The 27,608-nt window shown below is 42.8% G+C and overlaps 1 protein-coding gene across 1 annotated transcript in view; it reads right to left on the reverse strand.

The window, feature by feature from the left end:
* The window catches only part of LOC138590044 (plexin-A1-like), a 294,703-nt gene that overhangs the window by 63,060 nt on the left and 204,035 nt on the right, over positions 1 to 27,608 (reverse strand). The window contains exons 11-14 of the mRNA XM_069660575.1: positions 16,366 to 16,462; positions 10,615 to 10,838; positions 1,772 to 1,923; positions 621 to 741 (exon numbers count right to left, since the gene is read on the reverse strand). Coding sequence (XP_069516676.1) covers positions 621 to 741; positions 1,772 to 1,923; positions 10,615 to 10,838; positions 16,366 to 16,462 — 594 coding nt within the window. The remainder of the gene's footprint in view (positions 1 to 620; positions 742 to 1,771; positions 1,924 to 10,614; positions 10,839 to 16,365; positions 16,463 to 27,608) is intronic.

The following is a 27,608-nucleotide window of genomic DNA, read 5'->3' on the forward strand; positions in this document are numbered from 1 at the left end:
GGTCTCAGTCCAGGGCTGTGCAAGGCTCAACCCCAGCACTAGGGCACACTTCGGAGCCATTATGCATGACGGCCATTATTATCTGGACAAGCTGCTGTTGTGCGCTCGTTTAAAAATGTTTAGCTGCCGCCCCCTCCTCTCCCTGCTCATCAACGATCTGTGCATGCAGTTGAGATCCATCAGTGTGCGCTCAACTACTGCCTGAGAGCGCAGCACCGCGCAGCAGAGTGCGGAGGTGCAGCTTCTCTCCACAATCAGACACAAATCAAGAGCGAACTGCATCGATCTGTGAAACTTTACGGCCTTGTTTGCGCTTGAATATCATCAGTGCAATTTGCTTTGTGAATCGGACTCTGAGACGGAGCAGATAGAGGGGGCAGATGATGCACGATTTATGGTGCTATCAGCGCCTACAATTCATTCTTAGTGAATTTCCCCCAAAGTGTACTAATACAAAAACAATGTGTCTTTCTTATATTTTAACTTTCTTCATAAAGCTGCTCTCAAGTTGAACTGCTCAAAAAATGTAAACATTTAAACAAAGCAGTATTTTCTTATTAAGTCACCTTAGTCCATATAAAGCAAGTTATCTAAACAAAGACTCCTTGTAGGGTCCTTACCACAAAGGTGAAAGGCCGGGGCGACAGGGCTCTGTAGTCGTTGACGCAGTCTCGCACGCACACCTCCACCTGAGCCTCTTGGACCCTGTAGCTGGTGGCGTCATTCAGCAGACACACTATTCTGTGGACGGGAAGTTGAAGACAATAATGAGGAAAAGGAGGTCGGTGTCAGGTTATTGTTATCTTCCTTGTTCTGTTTTTGTTTTTAATTTTTATCTGAAATGTCTGCTTGTTCTTCTCTTCAAGAACTCCCAACGCTGGATCTGTCAGCGGAACAAACCTGGAAAGTAGTTTACAAGTTTTAATGAGTGCCATGAAATCCCTGACATCTTATCAAACGCTGCCTCAAACTGGGCCAACATACCTCTTATTCACAGTATGTGTTAATTAAGAGGTATTCAAAACTACAAAACCATAAATCGATATATGTAGAAAATAAGGGCGAGGAGAACAATAACATCCACATGCAACTGCTTGTGTCTCTGATTAAGTGCATTGAAGAGCACTGCAGTTGTAACCTTCAGGAGATGGAGACAGAGAGAATAAAGCAAACACGAAGAGGCAGAAAGGAACATAAAAAAATTACACCCTCGCTATGTTTGAGGTGGCGCGGGGATGTCAGGAATGAAATGTAGAATAACTGATGTGTGTGTAATATTTGAATAGAGATGCCCTCCATCTCAACATGCATCATTTCCCAACTAAGTGCACTACGGAGAGATTGTTTGATCTGCGTGAACTCAATTCCTCAGCCGTGTAGGACCCTGCAGAGGAGTAAATGTCAGGATGGAGGGATGGGAAAAATAAAGGAAAGAGCATATGTAGGGAGTAATGGAGGGGAACAACAGATGGAATTTACACACACACAGACAAAAAAAAACAGACCCTGATGTCACTATCTCTTTAGCTGCGGAATGAGGCAGCCTGGGCGTCTACACAAACATCTTTGATTGATCCGGATGAGAGAGGAACTAGCTGTTGCCGCCTTTGGTGTGTTTGTTCTCAGATGTGTGAGTGTGTGTGCCTGTGAGAGAGACACTTTTTGCATGTTTCTGCAAATTGGTTTACGTCATCGTCACAGTTTTCTTTCTATGCACGTGGATGTTTGTCTGTTTGCTTGCGTGTGGCTCGTCTTCTGATCCCTAACTTACCTCTCAGCGCTCACATACTCCTCCTCGATCGGCACACAGGGCACCTTGCCCAGCCTGACGCCCATCTGGATGTCTCTGAACTGCAGACCGAGGTTCTCCCCCAGGATCGTCACCCTGGTTCCACCTTGGCGAGGTCCTGTCTCAGGGAACAACTGGACCAACAAGTGGATGGAGGACGGAGGCCAGAATGGATGGAAGAGGAGAAAACAGAAGAGACATTAGAACAGGGAAATGTAAAGTTGATGGAGGAAAAAGAGAGACAAGAAAGACATGAAAGAATCAATATTTTTACCTCTCTTTCACAAATGTCCCTCACACTAAAGATAACATATTGTACAACACTTGACATGCAGCACTAGTTTAAATTCTGGACACCATCTCCAATAATGACAAAGCAAAGAAAACCCGACACAAACATGCGTAACAATTCTCAATGTACAAGAGCCAGCGACTCACACAAACATGCATACACCATCAGAATTGTCCATATCAGGTGATTTAAGTTTTAATGAAGAAAAATCTCCCTCCTGGCTTTGAAAAACAATGAAAATGAGATAAAGAGGGAGAAAACAAGAGCCCGCGCCGACATACAGAACCAAACCAGCGTCGCCTAATTGAAACTTATTAGGCTGGCTTGGCTTCGTTGGTGGGGCTGCGGCGGTGTTAACGCTCAGTCGGGCCGTCGGACCATAATGTGATTTATCTAGCCAGATTATGGCGCGTAACGGGGACAGGTGCGGCGTGACAAAACAAATATGGTGACTGATGGACGGTGGCTGTCACAAACACACACACACACGCACACACACCACGGCTGGGACAAACCTAATCCCTAACAAGCATCACAAGCTAATTATGTGCAATACGTCCATTGCCCTGTTCTCCTGCAGTGCTTGGCTGAGCAGACAGCTCAGTGTGGAAATGCAAACTCAGGCAGCGACAGTATGGAGGCATTGTTTTATTATGGCAGTCAGTATCAAACAGTAGACCTTGGCAAATAGTGAATACAACTCGTTTGAGGAATGGACTTTATGCATTGTGAGCCAAAAATCTGAGATTTAACTCTAAACTTTTATAAAGAGAAAGTCAGCTATTCTCTGATCCAAGCTCCTCTGCACTGCCAAACATATGGAGTATAATTCCCCCTGATATATAATTAAAAGAGGAAACGGAAAAAATGGAAAATGGAACTGATAAAGAAAAAGGTATGTAATAAAAATATAATATAATGAAAATTCAAAAGCTTAAATGTAAATGTGCAAAACAAAAAATGTTGCCTTAAAGCCTGAAGTAACAAAAACAGTTGATGATATAAAAAAATATGAAAGGCAAAACTTTCAAAAGTATAATTGGAATATTTCTGACTTTGAGACAGACTAAAGTAAATATGGTTGCAGCCAAAAGTCGATGATTCCAAAAATCAGTCCTGCGTGTGGTCGAGTTTGTAAACTTTACAAACAGGTGTCATGATGACCCTTCACAGTTCCCTCCATTTTTGTTCCACCAGGAACAAAATCATCCTCCTCAACAAAACACATGGACCCGTGACGGACGCTCACAAGCAGCCATTCAGCTGAAAGCAGGGACAATGGTTTCAGAGGGCTTCAAAGGCAGAGTAATAATCATAATAGTGTCTGAATGTATGAAGTGTTTTGTGTTGGGGTTTGAAAACCAAAAACTTTGATGCCACTTTAAAAAATAATCTTTAAAGCAAACAGTAACAGAAGTGAACTGGACCAAGAGGGAGACAGAGTGAGAGCAGTCTGGCCGGACTAATGCTGCCTACTATTTGGAAGCAGACTCACTTTGGGACCTCAGGCGCCAGCAGAGCCTATGCACTTTGGTTCCACAAACACAATAGCTGGTAAACACCGTCCAGAGCGAGTAGCCATCAAGCTCTAGGGTACGATATGGACAACAGATGTCGGGTGTGGAAATGGGGCCTCAGATGGTTTTGGAGGAATGAAGCTACGATACCACAAAATACAATATCAGCTAGCCACCAAGCCCTGGGATATAAACAGTGGCAGAGCCACAGACTGAGAGGCAACACAGAGACAGAAAGAAGAGTGCTGTAAATGGGGATTACCACCATCATTAAAGGGAGCATTGAAAGGGAACCAATGAAGACTTTGGGAACATATCAGAATATAAACACAATAGTCACCACATTGTGGAAGACATTGTTTTGTATATCCTACCTATAGTTTATATTGAAACAGTTTAGATGCTAAATATTTTTGGTCACAGTTACGTATGTGAGGAACATTTTAGAGACAATCATAGATTCCCTTTCAAGCATGGGAGCAGCTTAAAATATACATTACCATATTATCTGACATACAACCTGCAAGGTAACATTTAAGGGCATATTGATCTTTACTTATATACCAGTAACTGTAACAGTAACTGGCCCAACTTGACAGAAACAAGTTGTTTTGCAGCCATCCTTCATGGTGTTCTAGAGTTTAAGCACATCGCTGCAATTGGCTGCTGTAGACACCTATCAGTATTCATGAATAGTTCTCTGCAGCTTTTAAGAAAACATGTAAATATACGCAATAAAATAGCATCAAGCTTGATGTTTCATTGGAACACTAAGGAGAGGGATACAGTTAGGGTGAAACGACACCTCTCAGTATTGGAATATCATCGACTGTTAGGGCAAGAGATAAAGCGAGTCAAAGCAGTGGCCCATTTCACTTGTGCACCAGTTCTAAATAAATTGTACCAAAGCCAGAACACGAGGTTCAAAGGGGCTACATAATGACACAGAAAAGACTAAAATACCTTCTCCAGGCAATAAATAATCCACACCCAATATAAGTAGGTGTCTAGAGGTGTATTCATACAGTGTTTGATTTGATTTGCTCCTTTATCTGTAGTTATGCATCTTCATTATTATGGCATTGGAATCGACAGGGATTGACGGGAAACAATACGACATGAAATACAGATACAAATAAAAGGATTTCCTGGTCTGTCTAGAACTGTAAGTTGTCGCCTTGAATATTGACATTCACTAAATGTCGACTAGACCAGACTAAAATTGTAACAAGATAGAAGAAGTTTTGGTAGCTGGGGTAAATTTGTGCATAAAATTTACCGCTTTTAGCGTTTTTTTGTCGTTTATGAAGGACTCAAAAGAAAAACAGGAAATCCCAGCATACCTCAGAAACCTTTGAGGAGGGAAGCAACGAGGACAAAGTGAAATTTTTGGGTGCAACTTGGTGAACCAACTGTAAGTAGAGCTGCCGATCAGACACAGATGTGTGACATACTTATGGAACAATGAGACCCAAAGTAAGACACCGCATCGCCTCTAATAAACCACATTATGATCTCTGGTATGTATCCGAAACATGATCTTTAGGTTAGGGGCGATTGAGACAGACCCCTGTTTCACAAAAGAATGTAACGGTTATTATTTCTGTGATCTGGCAGTGGATTTCCATTAGAACCTCAAGCTTCTTGGAAGTAAAAACATACGACACCACATAAAGCTCACTGAGCTTGTGGGCATGCAGGCAGACGCCACAGTGTGGAAATGGGACCTCAAGCGGCTTTGGACTCATGTTGCAGTGATTTGACACAACACTACTTCTTTAAAGCACATAACCACCACTCACTGGGGAGCGTAAAATACAGACGCCCTAAAGCTTGAGACGGACCTCAGGCGGTTTCAGAAGGAAAGTGATCTGATACTACACAACCACATTTAAGCACTAACTAGCAAGCCTTAGGACATAACTGCAAAAGGAAAACAGATAGACCCAACTGACACAAGGATGCAACGATATATGCCAACTACTAGCCACTAACCACTAACCACCGGACCCTGGAACTGTGCAGCTAATAGCCTGACATACACAGTAAATGTCTATTATGTTACAACTCCATTAATCCATGTGATGCTGTTTTCTTGGTCTTTTGTTTCCAACCAATTTACTTATATCTTACTGTCCTTATCTGGTTGTACCAAAAGTTGGGCAATTTTACAGAGAGAGAGAGCCACAGTTGGAATGGAGAAAGAATGTTGTATGTACAAAAATGGATGGTTTTCCAATATTATGACTCCTCGTAGCTTTAGCTTTTATTTGTCCCTTCCTTTAGCACCATTTCCACTTCCCAAGGCCTCTTAGGTTCATTCTCCATGAATCCACCAGATGTCTTTGTCGGATACTTCCACTACACTCTTCTCTACAATCAGTTCATTCCCCTCACCTGAGCTTCCCTGCCCAACTCCACACCTTTTCCCTCATAAGCCTTTCGGTTCATATTCCAGTTAGCAGCCAAATCATCAAATAGGCCAAGTGCCTTTGGTTTCTGCATTCTGTTCCACTTTCTGTAATCAGTTAGCTGCCCCTTTTTATCCTTGGAGCAGTTTGCCTTGGAATAGTTAGGCTTTGACCCTTGCCTACCTCGTTTTTGCGTATGCCTTCATATATTTCAGTTTTGTATTTGTAATAAATCAGTGAACATTGAGATCTACCAAAGTCCTCTGCATTTGGGTTCTTCCCGTGTCACCCCTCTTTCACCAGATGTTCACCAGCTTTAGTGTGATGCAGTGTGTGCGGAACAGTTTTGCAAGTACCAACAAATCCAATTAAACTTTGACATAATTTTTCTCTCTCTGTTTGGACTTTTCTGTCGCATACCACTGACCAGGAACCACCAGAGGTAAATTACTTTGGTGAAACTTTGTGGCGGTATGGCTTTCATATTGCAGTCCTGACCATAGCAGCCGCTTCAAATCATCAATATTATAGCAGTGGTTCCCAAGTAATCTGTCATCCAGCCTGTGCACACACTGTTTGTGTGCATATGTGTGCGTGTTCTGTAACATAGTAATCCTGCTGTGGTCTGAGCAGTAACCAATCACACATGAACCATGGAATCCAGCAGCTGTTGGAAACTGGGGAATGTGTTTATGTGGTCAGAAAATAGTTTGGTAATTCTGCTTCGGCATTCCAACCAAACAGGGATTATGGGAAATTAGCAATGGGCCTTGTTTTCTCTCTTGGGAGTACTGCCTTAAACAAATAATCTGCGGTTATTATGTTAACATATTTGGAAAAACCTGGGAGTATGGAATTGGGAATATCTTGTCTCAAATGTGGATCTCAGGTATTGAGAGGATGATTTTCAACAGGACTGTATCAGGCTCTTTCAATGTTCGGAGAGACTGAGGTTCCTACTAGTACGATGTAGGTTGAACGAACTGAACAGGCCAAAATAAAGACATGAATCAAGAGAATAGAGAGATCTGCAATTGATATCAAAGGTCTTTTTGTTTTCATAATTCTTGATACATTCATTGCTCATGTCTCCCTCCATTTGTGCTATTACTGCGTCACTCTTATTCTTCCTTCTCCTTCTTTTGTCCTTGTGTTCACATAAAAACACAACCCCAGACACACACAGGAACATAGATAAATGGGTACGCATTTGTTCATAAGTGCAGATTCATTTGATGGTGGATTTGTGACTGTACACAACCATTCTCACAGACACACACAAACGTAAGAGGCAGCAGGAGCGCAGAGCAACAGATGGATATTTCAGCAAGTTTTGGGTTGTCAAAAAAGCCAAGAAACTCTTACAAAACTGGACAAAATGTGAAGGAGGAAGATTTTCATGTAAATAAATGTCTGTTAAGTCTCTATCTATCGCTGAATGAGGTAACACAATGGTGACTGAGCCTATGGCCCACTGATGGAAGCTGATTGAACTGATTTGCATTGGCAGCGTTATGGACCGGGTGTCAGTGGCGACATTCACAGGAAAAATCACAAGCGGCGCCCAGTTAATGACGCGTTTTCCATCAGCCAGCAGTGGTTGGTCTGCCAGAGAGGGTAGGCGGAGCTAAGCGGCGGCTTTTCCGCTCTCTGCAAGTGTTGTGAGTAAACAGTAATCTACTATGGCTGAACAAACAAAGAAACGATGGATGACTACAGATACAACTTCAACAATAAGTGAAAATCCAAAGAAAAAGGAACGAATTTGATGCTCACATGAAGCCAAACAAGGAAAATCAAGAGTTACAACAAAGAGACAAAGAGAGCCAACTGTGGACGTCTGGTTACATTGGGAAGTGTGCTCCTGTAATAACCGTTTATTGCCAAAGGTGCCGCCAAAGAAAACAAAACTGAAATCTTCAAGTTCAGGCCTTTTAACTAACTCTTTTATCAAGACAAACTCAAAGTAGTACAGGCTTTAACATTACATACCAGTTCTGTAAGGTCAAATCAGAAACTCACTCTGTCAGTCTACAGTGGTTCAATAACATGGTCTTAAATAATTGGGGGACGTTAGTATTATTATTTGACTTGTATCAAGATGACCAAAAATCCTGAGATGTGGTGAAAAGAGCTGATATAAAAAGTCTAATGTGTATTAATACTACTAAAGTAAACAGAAAGAAAGCTGTATGTGTTGACAAGTGTGACAAGCAAGACTTGTTGCTCTTAAACAAATGAGAATAGAGAAGTCCAAGTGTGAGTATCCTGAAGTGATACAGCTTACTCAGTCAACATTATGATACTCGTCATTTGAGTCAAGCACGAAGATCCTATCTTATTCATTCTAGTATTCAGCAGCGTCCGTCGCCTCTTGTTGGGAACTTTCTGGTTCTGATTTTAACAACTGGTAAACAAGACGGGATGTTTTTCTTACTTCTTCAACCTCTACCCACTGAAAGTCGAGATTAAAGGAAGGCAGGTAGAAACAAGGTCCATAACATACAGAAAGAAAAGCAGGAACGAATGAAGCTAAAATCTATGTGACCGATGCTGGATTCTGAACCTTACAGCCTTTGAAACATCAATACACAGAGAGACAGTGACATATAAAAAATGAACATACCTCAAAAGACAGTTTAAAAAGGGATCAAAACCAAACAAACCTCTACGTGCCTCTGCCTTCTGAGTACCAGTTTGATGTAACACTGAGTAATAATACCATTTCTGTGCCAAGGGCAGGCACAAGGTCCCAACATGGGAGCACATTAAAATAGAGCAGCTTTCATTCTCGGCTCAGGACACGTAGTGCTGTCGTGACCACGGGGGCCTCAAGAAAAGAGAACTGATGCAACGGCCTATCAAGGTTCAGCAGCCTTGGATCTCGGCAGGTGACTTTACACTCTTCGTGGGTTGACAACATTATGACGTGGCGCTCAAAGAAGCTGCGCTGCTTTTCTTTGCAGGGGATTTTAGAAGTGTAACACAGGGGGGAGATTTGATTAGAGTTTCTTTTGGTTGTTGTCGACTGGGGATGTTGACAACAAACCCAATTGTGTGCGTTTCTCATGCTGCAAAATGTCTTGCATAATAAACGTTAAAGAAGTTATTCAAATTGTTAACAAACACCAAGTCAAATTGTTTTATGGCTGACTTTTAGGTCTTTGTTTTTTGCTTGACACTGCCAAAAAGTCAGAGCACATTCTGGTTTATATTCGTGGCCCATCTTACGCCAGGTTTGAGCACTTACTCATAAAAAATTCTGTCTATGTGACACAATTCCCTCTACTAGTCTGTGATTTAGAGCACACTCTGTTCTGTCTGAAAAGATGCCAGTCGCCTACCAATTAAATAGCGAAAAAGCAGATCAGCAGGTGAGTGTGTCTCTATATTGTTTATCTGATTTGGAGTGTTTGTGTTAGTTTTGTTTTTATATATGTCATAATCAAGGTCTGCACGGCGATGCGGTGGTTAGCGCTGTTGCCTCACAGCTACAAGGTTCCTGGTTTTAATCCTGTTTCGGACGTATGTTCTCCCAGTGCATGCGTGGGTTCCCTCCTGGTACTCCGGCTTCCACAGTCCAAAGACACGCTTGTAAGGTTCATACGTGACTCTAAAGCCCTTTTCCCACTGGTCAAAAAACCCAGTAACACCCGGCTTTTTCGTCTAATGGGAAAGGCTACAATCGTCATTCAGACCCGGGTCACATGAACCTGCAGTAGACCCGGGTAATTATCTCCTCGGCTCCGATAGGCATTGATGGGAACACAAAACCCGTGTCGACACAATAATCTCCGCCCCCTTTCCAGCACGATGCTATGTTCCGTCAGCAACTTCTGCGACTCCTCGTCATCTCAGCTACAAATTCCACCTGTCTCTGTCCAAGCAGCGCTCAAACATCGTTCCAAATTTGTCAGCGACCAAATAAACAGACAATAAAGACCTAACCACCGTAGTGTCTTCACTGCTTACAAACCCTGTCATCAGATGGTGACGCAGCAGAAAAGAGACCGACAGGAGTATACTCCACTGGCAATGGGAAAAGAGACAATCGGCATCTATAAGCGGGTCTTCCCGGGTCTGAAAAACTTGCATGAACATGCTAATTTCGCGGTGAAAGGGGTATAAATTGCACGTAGGTGTGAATGAGTGTGAAAGGTTGTCTGTCTCTAGGTGTCAGCTCTGTGATTGACTGCCGATAAGTCCAGGGTGTACCCCGCCTCTCGTCCAATGACTGCTGGGATAGGCGCCAGCAAACCATGTGACATAGCTGTAGGCTGTTAGGCTGCTGTAGGAAGTTGCTGCAGCTAATTCATACGGCTTCTAATTCAATATAGTACACAGACATGTGGCATGACATTAATTGGTAGCCTAGGTTTTCCCTTTCCTTGTACAGATTCAGAAAGTTCCACACCAGCAGCCCCCATCTTGTTGAAGAAAATGCATGCATGGAACTTAAACCCACCCTATATTGGTTAAACGGTTGTTATTGGCCCCTGAACCATGTCAGATGAAAGTGAAATGGAAGGGGCACCAAAGCATCTGCCAGAGCAAATAAAACATGAGCTTCCAGATTCTACTGGTTGCAACCACACACTCACTTACCTTAGTGATCTTTGGGTGGGTGCAGCGGCTGTTTCCAGAGGTGGCGTGCATCCACCCTCCACTTTCAGTCAGTTGCATCGGGAGGTGGGAATTTCCTCCACCGTTACACTCCTGCCTGAGCGAGCACTTCCTGTCCTGGACGCACCAACCGCATTCAAACCTGGGGTCAGCCTTCAGGCACATACCGCAGCTGTCCCGCAGCGCTCTGCACTTGTACAGGTGAGCTGTTTGAGAGAGAGAGAGAGAAGGAGAAGACATGTTTGATTTGAGTGGAGTTGTAGTCATACAAGAAGTCCTCCTGCTGTGGAGCCGTCATAATCAGCACTTAGGAAAAAAGGACAAGAGTGTCCCAAGGTTGTTTTGGTGCATCTTTTGCAATAAAATCCACTTCTTGTGTGGCTAAATCCACACAGAAGCAGTGTTCTAAACATATCCTTTGTATAACATAACAGCTATTAGCACCAAAGCAACCGAGCAGCCTGCCATTTTGCACCTTCCAAATCTTTGTCAAAAGACTGCCGCAGGGATTTCAAGGGATTTTGAAACAACAAAGACAGTGGAGGGGGGAGAAATAGGAGGCCCAAAGCAGGCTTACACACAAAGTGGACATCTTGTGAGTCAGACTAGTTGAGAAGAGGCTAACTCAAGTTAGCGGGATGGGATAATATCCGTCACCCTGCTTGCGTTGAGCTGTAACCCAACTTTTAGCCTACTTTATTCAAGTGGAGTAGTGTCCCACTTTTGGACTTGCCCTCCTCCAGCATTCTTTCTTCCATGTGTTTTGTGCTTTAAATGAGTATACCTAAAAAACTGAGACACAAGGTGAGGGTCTTCTGCCCACAGTCACAGGTTCCCTGATATGTACAGCTTTTAATGGAAATTGAGCTTAATTTGTTGGCACCCCCTAAAAAACAACCTGAAATACTGTAAAATTAATAAACGTACACGCACTTAAAGTTTTACTGAAAAACTTTACCTTTTCTTAAACTGCTTCAGACAGATTTTTGGAGACCAGAAAGTTCTATAAGTTGTTAATTTGAAAGAAAGCAACAGTGGCGGGAAAAAAGTAAGTAATCAGGAGTTTATGTGTCAGTTAGCCTCAGAGGGAGCAGAGGAACAGCATAAATGAATGTTAATCACCCGCCTCACAACTTAAACCTTCGTTTGGTGCTTATTAGCACTCCAAGGCTGCGAGCATGAGAAAATAACTGTTTCAATGGATAAATACGGAAAATAAAAAATAAATGAACAAGCGTCCTACAGGGATATTACAGAAATTAATTCGACAGGTAATGTCTTCTCACGCCAATAGGGAATTGATAATTGGTTGTGTAAAAAAACGCTCCCCAAACTCTGCAGAGTGGAAAAAGTCATTAAAAGTATAAAAAAAAATGAATAAATAAATAGATAAAAAAAAATATTAAACCCTCAAACACCTGAGAGGAGCGAGGAGGGAGGGAGATGAAAGGAAGCAGGGACGGGGGGGTAAATTTTAGCTGCGCTTGTTAACAAAACAGCAACACGAATTGTTATGAATTTAAAGATGGTGAGGCCCCGAGAGGACAGCAGAATTAGAGCAACAGAGCCAGAGAGAGGGGGAGAGGTTGGGAGGAAATAAGAGAGAGAGAGAGAGAGAGAGAGACTCTACACAACAGAAAGAATAACAGAGAGAGAGAGTCACATGCAAACAAGAGGAGAAAACGTGCATTGATGTGTTTTTTTATTTTTCTTCTGTTACTGTTTGTCATCTGTTTAACTCTATCATAATTTACCATCCTGGATACTACAGTGTCTTTACCTTCAGGCAGGTTTGTTTGCTGTCACACCAGTTTAACAGATTGGAAACGAGCTAAAGCAGAAAAACAGAGAAAAAAAAAGCAACAGAGCTCGGAGGAATCTCCTCCCTCCTCCTCGTCTGCAGACAGACGGCGGCTGGACTTCAAAGCGAGCTTCTTTCGTATCCATCTGCCCGCCTCGGCCGTCCGCTCGGCCTAATCTGATTAGCCACGGCTCAGCTTAAAAGTAGCGCGACGCTAATTAATCTGAACCAAATGAATGATTTAATTAACATTAACATCTCCACTTTACACCGGGGCGAAGCCGGGCCAGGGCCGAGCGGCTCTGCCTCAGACGGATAATACGGCTGCGATTCAGAAAGAAAAGGACAAGGATGGAGCAGGGAGGGATTAATAGAGGATGGAGAGAAAAAAGGAGGAGAAGGTCTTTATGAGATTTGTGTGAGTGAGGACGGTTTAATAATGCGTGTTTTTAAGGAGTTTTAACACTAAGCATTGCATTGGGCTGGTAATCCTCACAGGTTTTCTGTGAGGCTTTAGGACAATAACTTTATCTCAGGGGGTTGATAGAGCTGGTGATTCATACCAATTACTCATCCATAACCTCGCGTAGCCTGTCTTTGGCTTGCTGGGAGGAACAAGCCACTGGTCTTGGATGCTTCCTGCATAAATTCTCTGCCACCTAGAGAGTCAAGTCGCAGGCATTGCTTACTCATAGTCATAACAACAGGGAACATGCTTGTCGAGTCCACACACACAAACATGCACACGCACACTGCCTGTAAGATCATTGGATTTCACACTCCCAAACTCTCAAAGCGCAACACCACTGCTGTCACTTGCAAAGCGCTGACTGTGGCACGGATCCCTGGGGCCTGTTTCCAGAGTTAGCTGGATAAAAACTCAAATGTCGTGCACAGACTGATGTCTAAAGCCCTGTTACCATTTTTATCCAAAGACACATCTGATCTTGGATGTGAAGGGCTTGGAGAAGAAGAAAAAGAAGAGTACGCTCTATATGCAACAGTGCCTCAAAATCCCCCAACTCCACACAGCTCAGTCGTTTTAACTGTGAACTGTGTTTATTTTCTAAATATCAACACCGAGCTGTTAAAACATTTTGGGTTACGAGGCTGCCAGAGAGCAAACGTACAAATGAACTTGTTCTCTCTGCTGACGTTCAGTTCCAATTTCAGTCGTGATACTTTGAACTAAAAGCTGTTAAATCAAACACATCCCCGTCAAACACTACTTGATTCTACTGTAGCTGACAGCAAAGATGTGTTTCAACCCGTTCAACCTCTTCTTACATGGAGGCCATATTATCTCTCAGGTATAATCAATGATTTATTATGTTAAACAAACAGCTACATCCCATCTGAGGTCAGTAATTGTCTTCGTCTAACCAACCCTTCCATGCTCTTTCGACTTCAGCTGACAGATATTAAGAAACAATTTTGAACCATGTCAGTTACAATAATAATAATAACAATCATAATAAGAGGTCATGGGCTCTGTTGTATCTACTCTCTGACTAACAAGGTATTTAAAAGGGTATTTTCCAAAATTAAACTAAATAGTCGACAAATCATTGAGCAGAACTGAATGAAGTTTTACTCTGATCGTCTTTCTACCAGAAATTGGAGACCGATTGGTTTGTAATGTAAAAATGTATCGATTACTGATACAGTGAAAAGTAGTGAATATTAGAGCTGGAATGAAATGGAATGACTGAAATCGATTGTGTGCAAATTGTGCACCAATACGGTTATGAATCTGCAAAGGTAGTCAGAAGGCCGCTTTGTTTAAGCATTGACTTTATTGAATAATATTTATAATAAATTAACATTGTCGACCTATTAATGTCTGCTCAGCTTTAATCTCGGATCCCATTGGCTATAGTCTGATGACGATATCGCCTCTGGGGACAACGGTGAACATGTCAGGAGCCAGCGGTTAGCATAAATGACTTCCAGTCGAGACTTCATTTTCCGCGTGCTGCGTTGTTCACAGAAGAGGAAACTGTTTTTCTTGTGATTGACTTTAATAAACGGGTCTTACCTTTGCTCAAATAACAACATCAAGATGCAGATAAGTAAAAATTAAAAATGAAGCTTTGTCAGGTCCGTCCTCAAGAGGAGAAGAAAAGTACTTTAAAACGGAGGTCGGAGCGATCGTTTCTGAGGCATTTGAGGAAGTCGAGAAATCTGAACGTTGAATGGCTTTCGTGACCCGCGTCTGAGAATTTATCTCAAGTTAAATCTTAGATCTAGAACAGATTGTTAGCTGGACTTGCTGCAGATGTCTGTTTATAGAGATTAAGGTAAATTAAATCATCGTCAGATGGCCGCTGATGGGAGCCGGGATGTCATTACGACGCATTATGTTCCGGCTGCTTTTGCTCTCCACATTTTTCTCCACATTTTTCTTGCATACGCCGCAGCCTTGCTGATACGTGATTGGGCTATTTTACTTTGACCCTAAAATCCTCATCCCTGCCTACAGATCCTACATTTCTATGTTAGCTCAGCTGTGATGCTCTGCTACAGATGTGCTAGAAGACTAATCTATTGAGTCCATGTGCGCTCTGTTGGACAAACTACCTGATGACTCCCTTCCTTCATCACCTTAAGCATCGTTTTCTGCACAACAAGTTCTCTAAAAATAAGTTTTCATCCTGGTGAAAACATACACCAGTCAATAGCTATGAAATGCACAAATCAGTCCCATAATATATGCCTGCCATTCCATTGATTGAACCAATAATTAAAGTATTGGTTGTAGTAAGTAATATAATAACTATCATTTGAGACACAAATGTCAATTACTTGAATAACTTCCGATGCTATTCGATGAATCACCATATAACGGCCTGTTTGCTGATTAAGTCATCAAATGTTACAGCATATGATCAATCTACATGATTGACAAAGTGTGATTGTTCATTTTGCTGTGGCAGCTGAAGTACTCCTCCACACCAGCTGAACGGGACGTTTAATCCCCCAGAAAAGATCGCTCAGCACGAACAGACAGAAACTCCACAGGAGCATATTTTAAACAAAATAACACAGGCAGAAGAATTAGGTCATGACCGATAAGCAACTAATTTCCAAGCAATCTGCAAAATGAACTGCGAGTGTGACATTTATCAAAATGAGGTCAGATAGAACACAAAGGAAGTGAGATTAAAATGTGCACGTATGTCATCTAAAGACTGAGTGGTGAATAGAATCTGAAAAACAGAGGCGAGCGGAGCAGGAAGGGTGAGTTAATCGGACTCTGAACATGCAAATTTGGAGGAAAAAACTGTGTGACACACTTGAGAGCAGGACTTATATTATCTTGTGTAATGGGACGTCTAAAATCATTAGCCTCCGCCACCCAATGTATTACACTTGATAAAGAATTTAGAATTGGTAATTGTTTTCCACTTCATGCTCAAATAACTATTAAAAATAATAAATGCCATCCCTCCATGTCGCTTTCTGTTTTTCTTTATCAATTCCTTTATTCTCATCTCCCCCCCGCCATTACATGCTGCATTTATCAACCTGTCATCCACCCGTCGGCCCCCCCCTCCTGCCTATTGCTTTGGCCATTTGTTTATCGTCGTCTCCAACATCCATCCCTATTAATTTCTGTGTTGGATGTTTGTTTGTTATCATCGCCGTCCATCAATCACTCCCTCTGCCCCTCTTTTATCCCTGAGACAGGAATAGTGTTTTTGTAAATGGATGGTACTCTTTCACCTTTTCTCCCTGATGGCTGTCAGAAATGAAATTACAGATTTCTTGTGAAGGGGAAAAGCTGCTCAAGGCGCTCACAGAAAAATCATTACAGGCAGATAAACAAGCGGGGCCGATTTAAATATTTGCCAAGCAACAATACCTGCATGTTTCTGCCAAATTAAAGTCGAGAAGAGACACAGTTATAGACAGAGGAAAAGATCTTCTACCTTGGATATCGAACGGGTTGTCAATGACAAAGTTTCCATTCCACACCACCGAGAGGTCGACAGGCAGGTCGCTGATGTCACCGCCGTCGTAGTCATACTGAAACAGACAGAAAAAACACAGTGTGTGAGAAAGAGTTGATTTATAATGGATTCAATGCAAATTGGGAAATTGCATGAGATATTGTTTAATTTGCATAGTGATTCGCCCGGGCTTGTTCGCTGCAGACGGCGATACAGCCCGAGCATGCACACACGCATAAATCCATATTTACCAAAACAGACATATTTCATAAATACAGGCAGAGAAATAACAGATGGGTTCCAGCTGAATGGGCATGGAAGAATGGAGACAAGAATGGGAAGGGAAGGAGAGGAGAGGAGATGAGGCAGGACAGGGAGGGAGAGAGGACAAGACAGGTGATGAGAGGCAAATGGAGGAAAGGATGAAGAGAAAGGGAAGAGAATAAGAAGTGGATGAGCAGGAGGAGGAGGAGGAGTGGTCATAGAGGTGAAGGCAGGCTGAAATCAGACAGTGGTAGACGTGCGAGAGGACCTTATTCATTTAGGCATGAGCTAAGTGGTGGGATGAGGGTGAGGGAGAGATAAGATACGGAGCAGTGCAAAGTGAAATTGGCATTTCCAATTTGCTCCCTGACACACTGGATTTGATAGACGGGACTCGACCATCCCATGTGGGCAATGGGGCCTGAGAAACACACAGATACACACACACACACAGACACACACATGATTTCAAGGCACTTTTTCCCACTCTTCTCTGTATCACTACTAGAACTCAGATACCAAACATGTCACGGTACTTTTTAATGTTGTTCTGTTTGTGGATGAAGTCACAATTTGAGTTTAAGCAGTTATTTTATTCCCCAAAAAAGGAAGAGTTTATAACCCTTAAATTGATCATCTTGAAGATTTACATGGAAATAAATGTCTGTTGAGTCTCTATCTATCGCCGAATGAGGTAACACAATGCTGATTGAGCCTATGGCCCACTGATTAAAGCCATTTGCAGTATTACAGACTGGGTGTCGTGGAAAAATCACAAGCGGCGCCCAGTTAGTGACATGTTTTCCATCAGCCAGCAGTGGTTGGTCTGCCAGAGAGGGTAGGCGGAGCTAAGCGGCTGCTTTTCCGCTCTCTGCAAGTGTTGTGAGTAAACAGTAATCTACTATGGCTGAACAAACAAAGAAAAGATGGATGACTACAGATACAACTTCTAAAATAAGTGAAAATCCAAAGAAAAAGAAACAAACTCGACGCTCAGATGAAGCAAACAGTCTGAAAAGGAAAGCGACCGTCAGCCAGGAAAACAAAGAGTTACAACCGGAGCCAACCGTGGACGTCACACATGTAGCACTGTCTGGATATCTGGGAAGTGTGCTTCTGCAATTCGCCAAAGGTGCTGCCAAAGAGAAAAAAACTGAGATCCACTTTTTAATATTAAAAACATTTTCTTTGCAGTAAAGATCATCCTTGATCCAAGGACAAATCCTTGTTTTTACAGATGCTATTTCAGATTAATGGATACAACTAAACATGGTGTTATTTTAGAACAGTGATGGTTTCAGATCAGCCTCAAGCCTTCAGCAGCTTAAGGGACAAATTGAAGAAAAAGACCCTCAACAAGAGAAACAAGAAAACAGGACACATTGTAAGCAACCACAGAAGAAGGAATTTGGTCGGTGGTTAGTTCTGTATTGAGAGAGTTAAGCAGCAGAGAGGAACACAGTCCACTGAAACCACAGGATTCTGGTAGGTCAGCAGCTTCAGAGCCGAGGGATTCAGCCAAACTCCCTTGCCACAAAGGAACGCCTGATTGCGCTTATTCCCTTCCCACTAGTTCAGTGTGACCCTGGTCCATCACACATGAGGTAGGCTGCTGATTTTATTAGCATCACCATTACGTCCAACTGTTTAAAGGGCAGCGTGAGGCAGCATCAGCTCCCAAGAAACCACAGGACCCACACACACATGCCCACACGGTCCTCTTCCTCCTCGCTCTGCGGCGTGGCCCCCATTAAACTTTAAGGGTTTTGACTTGTCTGCCGTCACCAAAACACTGGCTGAGCTTGTTCCCCTGTCAGCCCCTGCCCACCCTGCTGCCCGCCACATCATGCTTTATTCATACTGTCACATGGTTTAAAACGCCGACACAAACCACACAGTGACACCGAGGCACTGTGCCACACAGTCACACTGAGCATCACCCACTGGCTAACTTGCATTCGTGGGGACACGTTGGATTAACAGACAGGTTTTAGGCCAGTTTAAAAATAAAGAGGAGAGCATGAAAAAGATTCAGAGGAGGACACGCAGCAGCAGAGAGATATCAGAAGAGGGACGGAAGACAAGCTGAGCTAATCCTCTTTAGAACTTAAAGGTATAATAAGTCGGATTTTCCTTGAAAAATAAAATATAGACTTTAACAAATATAATATAATATAAATCACCACTTATGGGCCTCTATACATGTGTGTTAGTGAGTGTGTGTGCAGACCCTTGTGAGACCCTTCCCTCTGCATCTATTCTGTTGTTTTGCTCTGCACAGGACGTCTTCAGGAGGGGCGCTGTTGTGGTTCTCTGAGCCAATCACAGCGTATAGGTGAGTGTGAGAGTGGTTCAAATTGGCAACTGGGCCCCATTCAGACCGGTGAACACGGCGAAAGAGCGATGCAGAGTTCACCTTCTTTCTGTTGGACAGGTAGGTGCCTCAAACCAGGTAGGACAAGTTAACCGGCGGTCAGCATGCTAGTGCAAAGGTAACCATGATGCTGTCGGTGTTAGCTCGGCGGGGTGGGCGTGTTCTCGCTCGAGAGAGTGAGAGTGAGCTTCTGGTGACGAAGAGCCCAGGAGGAGTTGCCCATTTTGAATGTGTTGTTGACAAAATTAATGGAAAAATCCTACTTCTTTTACCTTTAAGTATCACCTGTTTTTTGTGGACTGAAGACTAGGGACCACTTTGTAGAAATGAGTAAAGAAGAAGAAGTAAGAGTAAAACTTTCCAATAGATCCAGATTTGTAGTGAGAGACAGTTACAGACAGAAGTGAACAAGACAGAAGAGTCTGCAGCAATGCTAGAGATTCTGCAAGGCTGTTTAGACACAACATTGCTAATAGCTAAATGCTAACATCAACATGGTAACTTAAGTGACTTTGACTATGACAGTGCTTACACTGACCTATGCACATACCTTGCTGTATTATACATACACTTGGCTTGATATAATGTTTACCATGTTTGGCAGCTTAGTTTTGTGTGTCATGCTAACATTTGCTGCTAAGAATTAAACACATGTTGCAGCTGATTATTATTTCAAGTATCTGATCGTAACCAAAGTTTTCAACAAACTGAGCTTTTAACTTGATGAAAGAGTCTAAAGAAAAGTCTGGAGATCAGTGAATGTAGTCAGTTCATCCTAAGTGAAACGTGAACGTGTGCTAAATTTAATGGTCATCGATCCAATGGAAGACGAGACATTTCACTCCAAAACCAGAAATGTCAACCTCATGATTGCAACTACAGAAAAAGTCAGGGCATCATAAAATTCATTCGGCTTCATCCTCAGGGGATCATGAATATTTATACTAAGTTTAAAAGTAATAATTGTAAAGATACTTTAATTGGGACCACAGCAGTGGATTAACGGGACGTGCCATCGCTGGTAAACCCTTCTCTAAGCCACACCAGGACATTACTCTGTTGACCTGACACTTTAATAATGTATCACACTGATCTTGTCAGTCGCTCTGACCTCTGAAATTACTCCCTAAGGATATTATATGCAGGAATATTTCCATGACTTAGGATTGGATTTACAAGGACAAGTCCTCTCCTTTTACAATGAAAGAAAAACTTCTACCTTGATTCTCAGCTTAACCTGCTACAGGTAACATAGGGTCTTTGTCTCACAACAATGGCAAAGTGTTTCACTTGATTGTTTTCTGCAAACTATTTGCTGCTATTTATCCTGCGTGCATAACCCTGTAAATGATCTGGAGGCCATGTGTTTGAAAGGAAATATGATTATACTGTAGTGTACTTCCTCTATCTCTAGAGCTCCAGAGGGAAATAGTGAGGACAGAAGCAGGGTTCAACCAACACACAGACCTGCAATGGGATGTAATCTACCCGTGGCTAATGAGCATCTTATTTCCTAAGATAATATTAATAATAAGATTACTTTTAAAGCAATTTTCAAAAAGAAAGTTACAGCGCTGTACATGCATAGAGGAGGGCAAATCAATGATGACTGTTCAGGGAAGTGACAAAGTTTCAGTTGGCAACGCGATGACAGGGGTGATTTCAAATATGAACGTAACAACAAACCAGAATAAAGCAGATATAGAAGCATTGGGTTTACAATGTTACAATTTCATTTAGCAGACGCTTTTGTCCAAAGCGATGTACATCTGAGAGTTAATATAACACAAGCAACCATCAAGACAGGAGGGAACGAAGTCAGTAAGAGCCAACAAACAGCTTCATGTGCGATCGGACACTGGTGCCAACAGGCAGTGATGGACCGAATGGAGTTTGGTATCTTGTTCCACCACCGAGGGACTACTGAGGAGAAGAGTCTAGTTAGAGACTTAGGGCTCTGTTGTGATGGGAGTACCAGGCGCCTTTCATTGGCAGAGCGTAGTGGGCGGGACGGAGTGTAGACCTGGATGAGGACGTTCAGGTAGGCAGGAGCCGTTTTTGTTGCTGTTTTGTAAGCGAGCAACAGGGTTTGAATTTGATGTGAGCGGCAACTGGGAGCCAGAGGAGGGATATGAACAGTGGAGTGACGTGTGCTGTTTTGGGTTGATTAAAGACCAGTCGCGCTGCTGCGTTCTGGATCATCTGCAGAGGTTTGAATGTGCATGCAGGAAGGCCTGCCAGGAGGGAGTTGCAGTAATCAATCTGTGCTATCACGAGAGCCTGTACCAGGAGTTGTGTTGCATGCTCTGAAAGGTAGGGGCTGATCTTCCTGATGTTTTAGAGGGCAAATCGACATGACCGAGAAATCAAGGCCACACATTTAAGTATTAAAAGAGTCAAATGTCCGACCGAACGCAGCATTCTTGTAGAAATCTAAACTAGTTTCAGCTCCTTGGTTTCACACAGACTCGAACAACTGGGACGTTTACTGTAATTCCTCTAAAACTATTGGCAATCTTTTTGTTTATGATTTATTATCCACGCTCATCTTTTCCACATGCTCTGCATTTAATTATATTTTTGTCTCCCAGCCATCCCCCTCTGGACTTCCTCTTTGGCCTCTATGTAGGATGTTTTCCATACCCGTCATTCCTCTGGTGTGCTGGTGATTAGGTGAGGATACTTCTTGCTGACCTACAGCGTTTGAATAATTGATCACAGTTATGAAGACATGAGGTCAAGCATATCTCTGTTTCATGTAACGCTCAGCTTCCAGTTGAAGTTTTTTTCCCTAACGTACATGTTTGTAATTGAACACGTATTGATGGGATGTTGCTGACTCCTGGTAGAGCTTTGATCTGAAAGTGGTGGCACCGGTGCTGTTAGAGAAACGTGGTGAAACCCTGTAGGTAGAAGTTCCTCTTCCCCTACTGAGCAGCCCCTCTGCTGGCCTGCCGTCCTGACTTCCCTCCCCTGAGCGCCCGAAGCTGCTGGAGATGAGTAATCAGACTCATTACTGAAGCCTCTGGCCAGCTCCTCCATGTCACTGCATGTAATTAATCTACCTGAGCCAACTCATAGTGTAGGGCCCCCTGGGGAAGAGAGGGGAGAGTATGGGTGAGCAGGGGAGAGGAGAGGAGGAAGAAGGGTTGGAGGATACGGTCGGGGAAAGTTAGGTTGATGCACGTGGAGGACTGCAAAAGAGCAGATAAAGAGAAAGTGAGAGGAGTGGAATTAGGAGAAGAGGAGAGGAGATTATAAGGGAGGACAAAGTGGGAGAAGAGGAGAGGCAATGAGAGCTGGTAGAAAGTAGAAAAGGAAAAGTAGAACAGGGAAGATCGAAAGAGGGAGTTGTTTGGAACGGTTTAAACGAGGGGGAAATAAGAGAGAGGTGAGTTACAGAGAAGAAGAGGTGGAATGAGAAGAGGACAAGGGAGAGAGGGAGAGAGAGAAATGGAGGCGAGGTGACATGAGGAGAAAAAAGGAGAGGGAGGGGAGGAGGTGTAAAAACTACAAGGTGAGCACAAAGCCGTCCCTGGCCTCATTACAGTAACATACCAGGCTGGCGCGGGTTCATTCGTTATCTGCTCCTGCACTCATTTATTCTCCTGCTACATGAATCGTCTCCATGGATTGCATGTCTCCATGGATCGTATGAATAGATATGGCTGTGGTGTGCGCGTGTATGCATGTGTGTGTGCGTGTGTGTGTGAGGGACTGAAAAGTGCCGATGTTAACAAAACAGAGCAGCTGGCTGGTGAGGGGGGGTTAGGCAGAAACACTGAGCCGTGTGTGCATATGTGTGCGCGTACATGTGCAGGTCACCCTCATGTAATTAGTCATGTTGAAGGATACCTGAGCGTGTGTAAAAATACACTGCCAGCACACACACACACAGTCCCCCATTTTCAGTTAAGGAGCTTATTAAACAGACTATTTTGTTTGTTTAATTCTATAAAAAACTGTACGATCATCGATAAATTAAAAAAATTATAATTCACACGTTACCTGAGATTTTGCTGGAGGCATGTAATGTGTTAAAATGATGTGCAGTCACTATAAAACAAAGCCAATGTACGTGGGACAGGAAGTATGGTTAGGTCTAGGCAGCAAAGGTTTGTTCGGTTTGGGTTAATATAAGTCGTAAAATAAGTGTCGGTAAAGTTATACAAATCCATTACATTATTTACATGACGATCTCAGATCTCAGATGATCTCAGTTTCGTTCTTTTTGGCGGCACCTATGGTGATAAACGGTAATTGCGGGAGCACACTGCCCAGATATCCAGACAGTGTTGCATGTGTGACGTCCACGGTTGGCTCCGGTTGTAACTCTTGATTTTCCTGGCTGACGGTCGCTTTCCTTTTCAGACTGTTTGCTTCATCTGAGCGTCGAGTTTGTTTCTTTTTCTTTGGATTGTCACTTATTGTTGAAGTTGTATCTGTAGTCATCCATCTTTTCTTTGTTTGTTCAGCCATAGTAGATTACTGTTTACTCACAACACTTGCAGAGAGCAAAAAAAGCAGCCGCTTAGCGACGCCTACCCTCTCTGGCAGACCAACCACTGCTGGCTGATGGAAAACGTGTCACTAACTGGGCACTGCTTGAGATTTTCTCCACCAATGTCGCCACAGACACCCAGTCTGTAATACTGCAAATGCAAAGGCCTTCATAGGCTCCATCACCATTGTGTTAACTCACTCTGCGATAGAAAGAGACGTAACAGACATTTATTTAAATGGAAATCTTTGAGATTATCACTTAAAACCGGCTCTTCAGAGGATTCTTGCGCCCACCAAGAAAAGGATCCTCATTGACTTTCTTTTTTTGACTTTCCAATATGGTTATTGTAAAATGTCTTTAAAAAAGTTTGGCTTTGTCTCCGAAGTTGTCCTTGTGAAAACAGTTTGAAAATGTAGCTCCTGATGGAAAGGACAAACATGTTGTCTATGAATCACAGATTCACCATCCTGTCTTTTGGACCAGAATCGACTGTGTTTGGATGAGAGGGTGCATACTTATTGCAACTCCATTGAGGGTTACTGTGGTAGTGCCATGTCAACCGCAATGAAGACGAACCCTACAGCATACCCTGCTTCATCGTCGGGTTTAACTCTACATTTGACCACAATCTACAAATGAACATCCTGTTGTACAGTAAGCTAGCTTCTATTTACCTTTGTTCTCAAATGTATTTAGAGGAGTGTACTACGAGTGTGAATAAACGTGTTTGTAGGAAGCCCTGTTACCTGTGTGTTCTGTACATGTGTTATGCTGTATGTGAGCTATATGTAGCTTTTTTGGGAAAGTATGGAGAAGTCTGGATCAGATTCAAGTCTAGACTTATTGATTAACACAGAAAAAACACACATCTTTCATCCTCCTAAAACTCACTGTGCTGCTCGTATCAGTTCCAGATGCATGGACTTACAGTGGGAAGTTCACGCATATCGACACTGACACACACACACACACACACACACATTATTTGATAGCCTATGTGTGTCAGTGTAATAAATCATGTAAAGCAGGTTGCTGGTAGCTGCTGATGCTACAGTCTCCGTCTGCTCCACATGATTAGGAAGAGGATCATGTGGAGAATCTCCATATGTCTGCTTCACGTTGGGTTTCCAAACCCCTGGGGAGGATGTGTGTGTGTGTGTGTGTGTGTGTGTGTGTTTTCCATGAACAAACCAGTAGGTATCCACGCAGCTTGGATGCATCCTATTGTGTGTGTGTTTGTGTGCGCGCGCCAGAGCCAGTGTGTGTTTTCCTGTGAACATCCCGGTGTGCATCCATGCATACTTTGGGTCCCTGGTGTATTTGAGTATGCAAGTTCAATGTTTCAGTGTTTGCAGAGCGGCTAAATAATGCACAAAGAGACAGTAAGATGGAAGGGATGAGTGTACATCTACTGCTGGCTAATTTTCTCTGTGATTTATTACACTCTACTGTCCCAGTCACAGCCAGCTGTGATACATGTACACACACCTCCCTACTGAGAATACTCAACACAATGGTCACGAGTATACAGGCCCTCAATCATACATGGATCTTCTGTGTGCTGATCCATTTCGTTAACTCTTTCATGCTCATAGTTCCTATTCTTAGAACAGTTATTTATAAGGAGCCACATAGCATTACTGTCTTAGGCTGCACTAATCAATATTTCAGTACTTAAAATGCCTCAAAGTCTCTGTGCAATGTACAAGGGGTTGTTAGTAGCTTCAAACCAAAAGGGAACTATCACCAAACTTTGCAGCTCTCCAGAGTTAATCTTAGTTTTAGTCTCGTTTTAGTCAATAAAAAGTCATCACGTTAGTCATTACTTGTAGTCAAAACTTTTTTTAAACTAATTACTGAACACAGATTAATTTAATCCGTCCTTACATTCATTGTTTCCTGCACGGGTAATATATAGATCCTCAGCTGGATTACATGGAAACGTATTTAACGTAACGTTACGCATGTAAAACCACAGAACGAAGTCGTGCAGTCACAGTAGCACAGCCTGCACATTCCTTTCTTGCCGTATTTGCAGCAGCAGTGTTGGTTTTTACCGTTAAAACTTTTTATATATTCATCATCACTTCTCATTAAACAGTCTGACTGAAGCAGACAGCCGGTGATCACTCCTTGTGCAGAAGTCAAATCACTCCTTTTCGTGAAGAAGAAACGTCAAATGAGGCGTAAAACGCTCCTTTTTTCTGTGAGCACTTTTTAGCCTCGTCTCGTTCATGAAGACAAAACATACGTGTCATCAGAGTTTTTATTATCAACGATCTACTTAACGTCTTTGTAATGGATAAAAGGCCGCTGACGAACATTAACATTTTAAATTTACTTTGCAGCTCTCTCAGCTTTAGCCTCTTTCAGCTCATGGCTTTGGATTTGAGGCATGCGACTTTAAATCTTATTGCTGTCATTCGCGTCTTTTCCAAATGCAGGCAGTTTATTTTAGCTAAAAAACTCAGAATCCCATATACACTACCTGCTTAAGAAGGTGAACATATGTTTTGAAACATATTTTTCCTGGCTTCACCATGACGTCACACAGCCCGTTCCCTCGGCACTATGTCTTACTCTGCATAACGGCCCTGTATACCTACGCACGGTCTCACAACAGCTGTTTGGGTCAGCAGTTTATAAAGGAGACGCCAAGTAAAAGAAAATACAACATTATGGAAACAAAGAAATGCCGTTCACGGTGGGTAAAATAAAAAAATACAGCTTACACTTTTTTATATGTAGGACTCTTTAAGTGGCTAAAGTATGTGGTACTCTTGACCCCGTCTGCAGCGGTGCTTAGCTTAGCTTCTGTGTAGGAACTGTTGTTGTGACTGTTATCTACTCTATGTAGTACACTTACTATTGATAAATACCTCATACGAGCCCACTCCAAAAACCCTGAACTATCCTTATAAGATTTAAATTGCTAACATCACTTAGAAGGACTGGTTTGCCTTGCTCAGAGGATTTCCTCAACATTACATTACATACTGTACAACTGACTAAACCAGCAGTGTGCGGCTGAACAACCTTGTAAGCAGGCTCTATTGTCCCGACTGTCCTTCCTCCCTCTGCTGTTCTCTCAGCACTTTCACTTCTGCACGGATCATGGTTTTCTTTTCTTTTAGCTTCACTTTTTTAAACTTGCACATCTTTTATATTCCAAATACATTCCCTCTCCATCTGTTTCTCCTTCATTTGTTTGTTTCCCCTTAGTGAGCTTCCTGAGCTTAGCCTCTCTCTATTCCTCCTCTGTTTTCCTTTATTCTTCTCATTATTTACTTCCCTCTTTCTTCTTCCACCATCGCACTTCTCTGTTGCATCGTCATTGTCTCCTCTTAAGTCCCTCACCTCCTCTTTGGCGCTCCCTTTGTCTTTTGGCTTCCTGTTTTTTCCGTGGTTTCCCAGGCTTTTGTGTGCGTGAGTGTCTGTGTTTGTGTCCGTCAGTCTACAACACCACTGCAATTCATCATCATTTTATCTACAGCTCCCTTAATTGGATCCTATCACAGTCCCACCTGACGAGGAGAGAGGCGGGGGGTGGAAACAAGGAGGCTTACACACACACACACACACACACACACACACAACCCCACATGGATCTGTTCACATGGCCGCACACACACAGTTGAAAGCCCCCCGTTTCTTGCCTTATCAACAGCTGCAGAGTTTTGTTTAGATGATATATGTACTATTTTTCCTCATCAGGATTTTACCAAACCACTGAGGAGGGGAATGCATGTGTGTGAGCATCCATTCAGTTTTCCAGGGAATGTGAGATTTGCTGAGGAAAATGTCTGTCCTCCAGAGTAGCTGCTGTAGCAGCTTTCAGCAGAGTGCGTGTGTGAAACACTGGGGATGCAAACTGCACACTGCTCGTGTTGGTGTTTGTGGCGTTATCAGGACACACTTAAAATGCAAGAGACAGAAAAAAATACTTAGAAACACCTGTGATGTTGAAGCGACACCTCGTTTATCTGTGTAACAGGTAATAGAAGCATTGCTGTTATGATTTTAGATATTGAAGTCTGGACTTCCTGTTCAAAGAGAGGCTCGCATAAAGAAATGTATTAG

The sequence above is a fragment of the Semicossyphus pulcher genome, unplaced genomic scaffold, assembly GCF_022749685.1.
Source record: "Semicossyphus pulcher isolate SPU_LCO1_2020_fin unplaced genomic scaffold, fSemPul1.0.p SCAF_13, whole genome shotgun sequence".
Classification (NCBI taxonomy): Eukaryota; Metazoa; Chordata; class Actinopteri; order Labriformes; family Labridae; genus Semicossyphus; species Semicossyphus pulcher.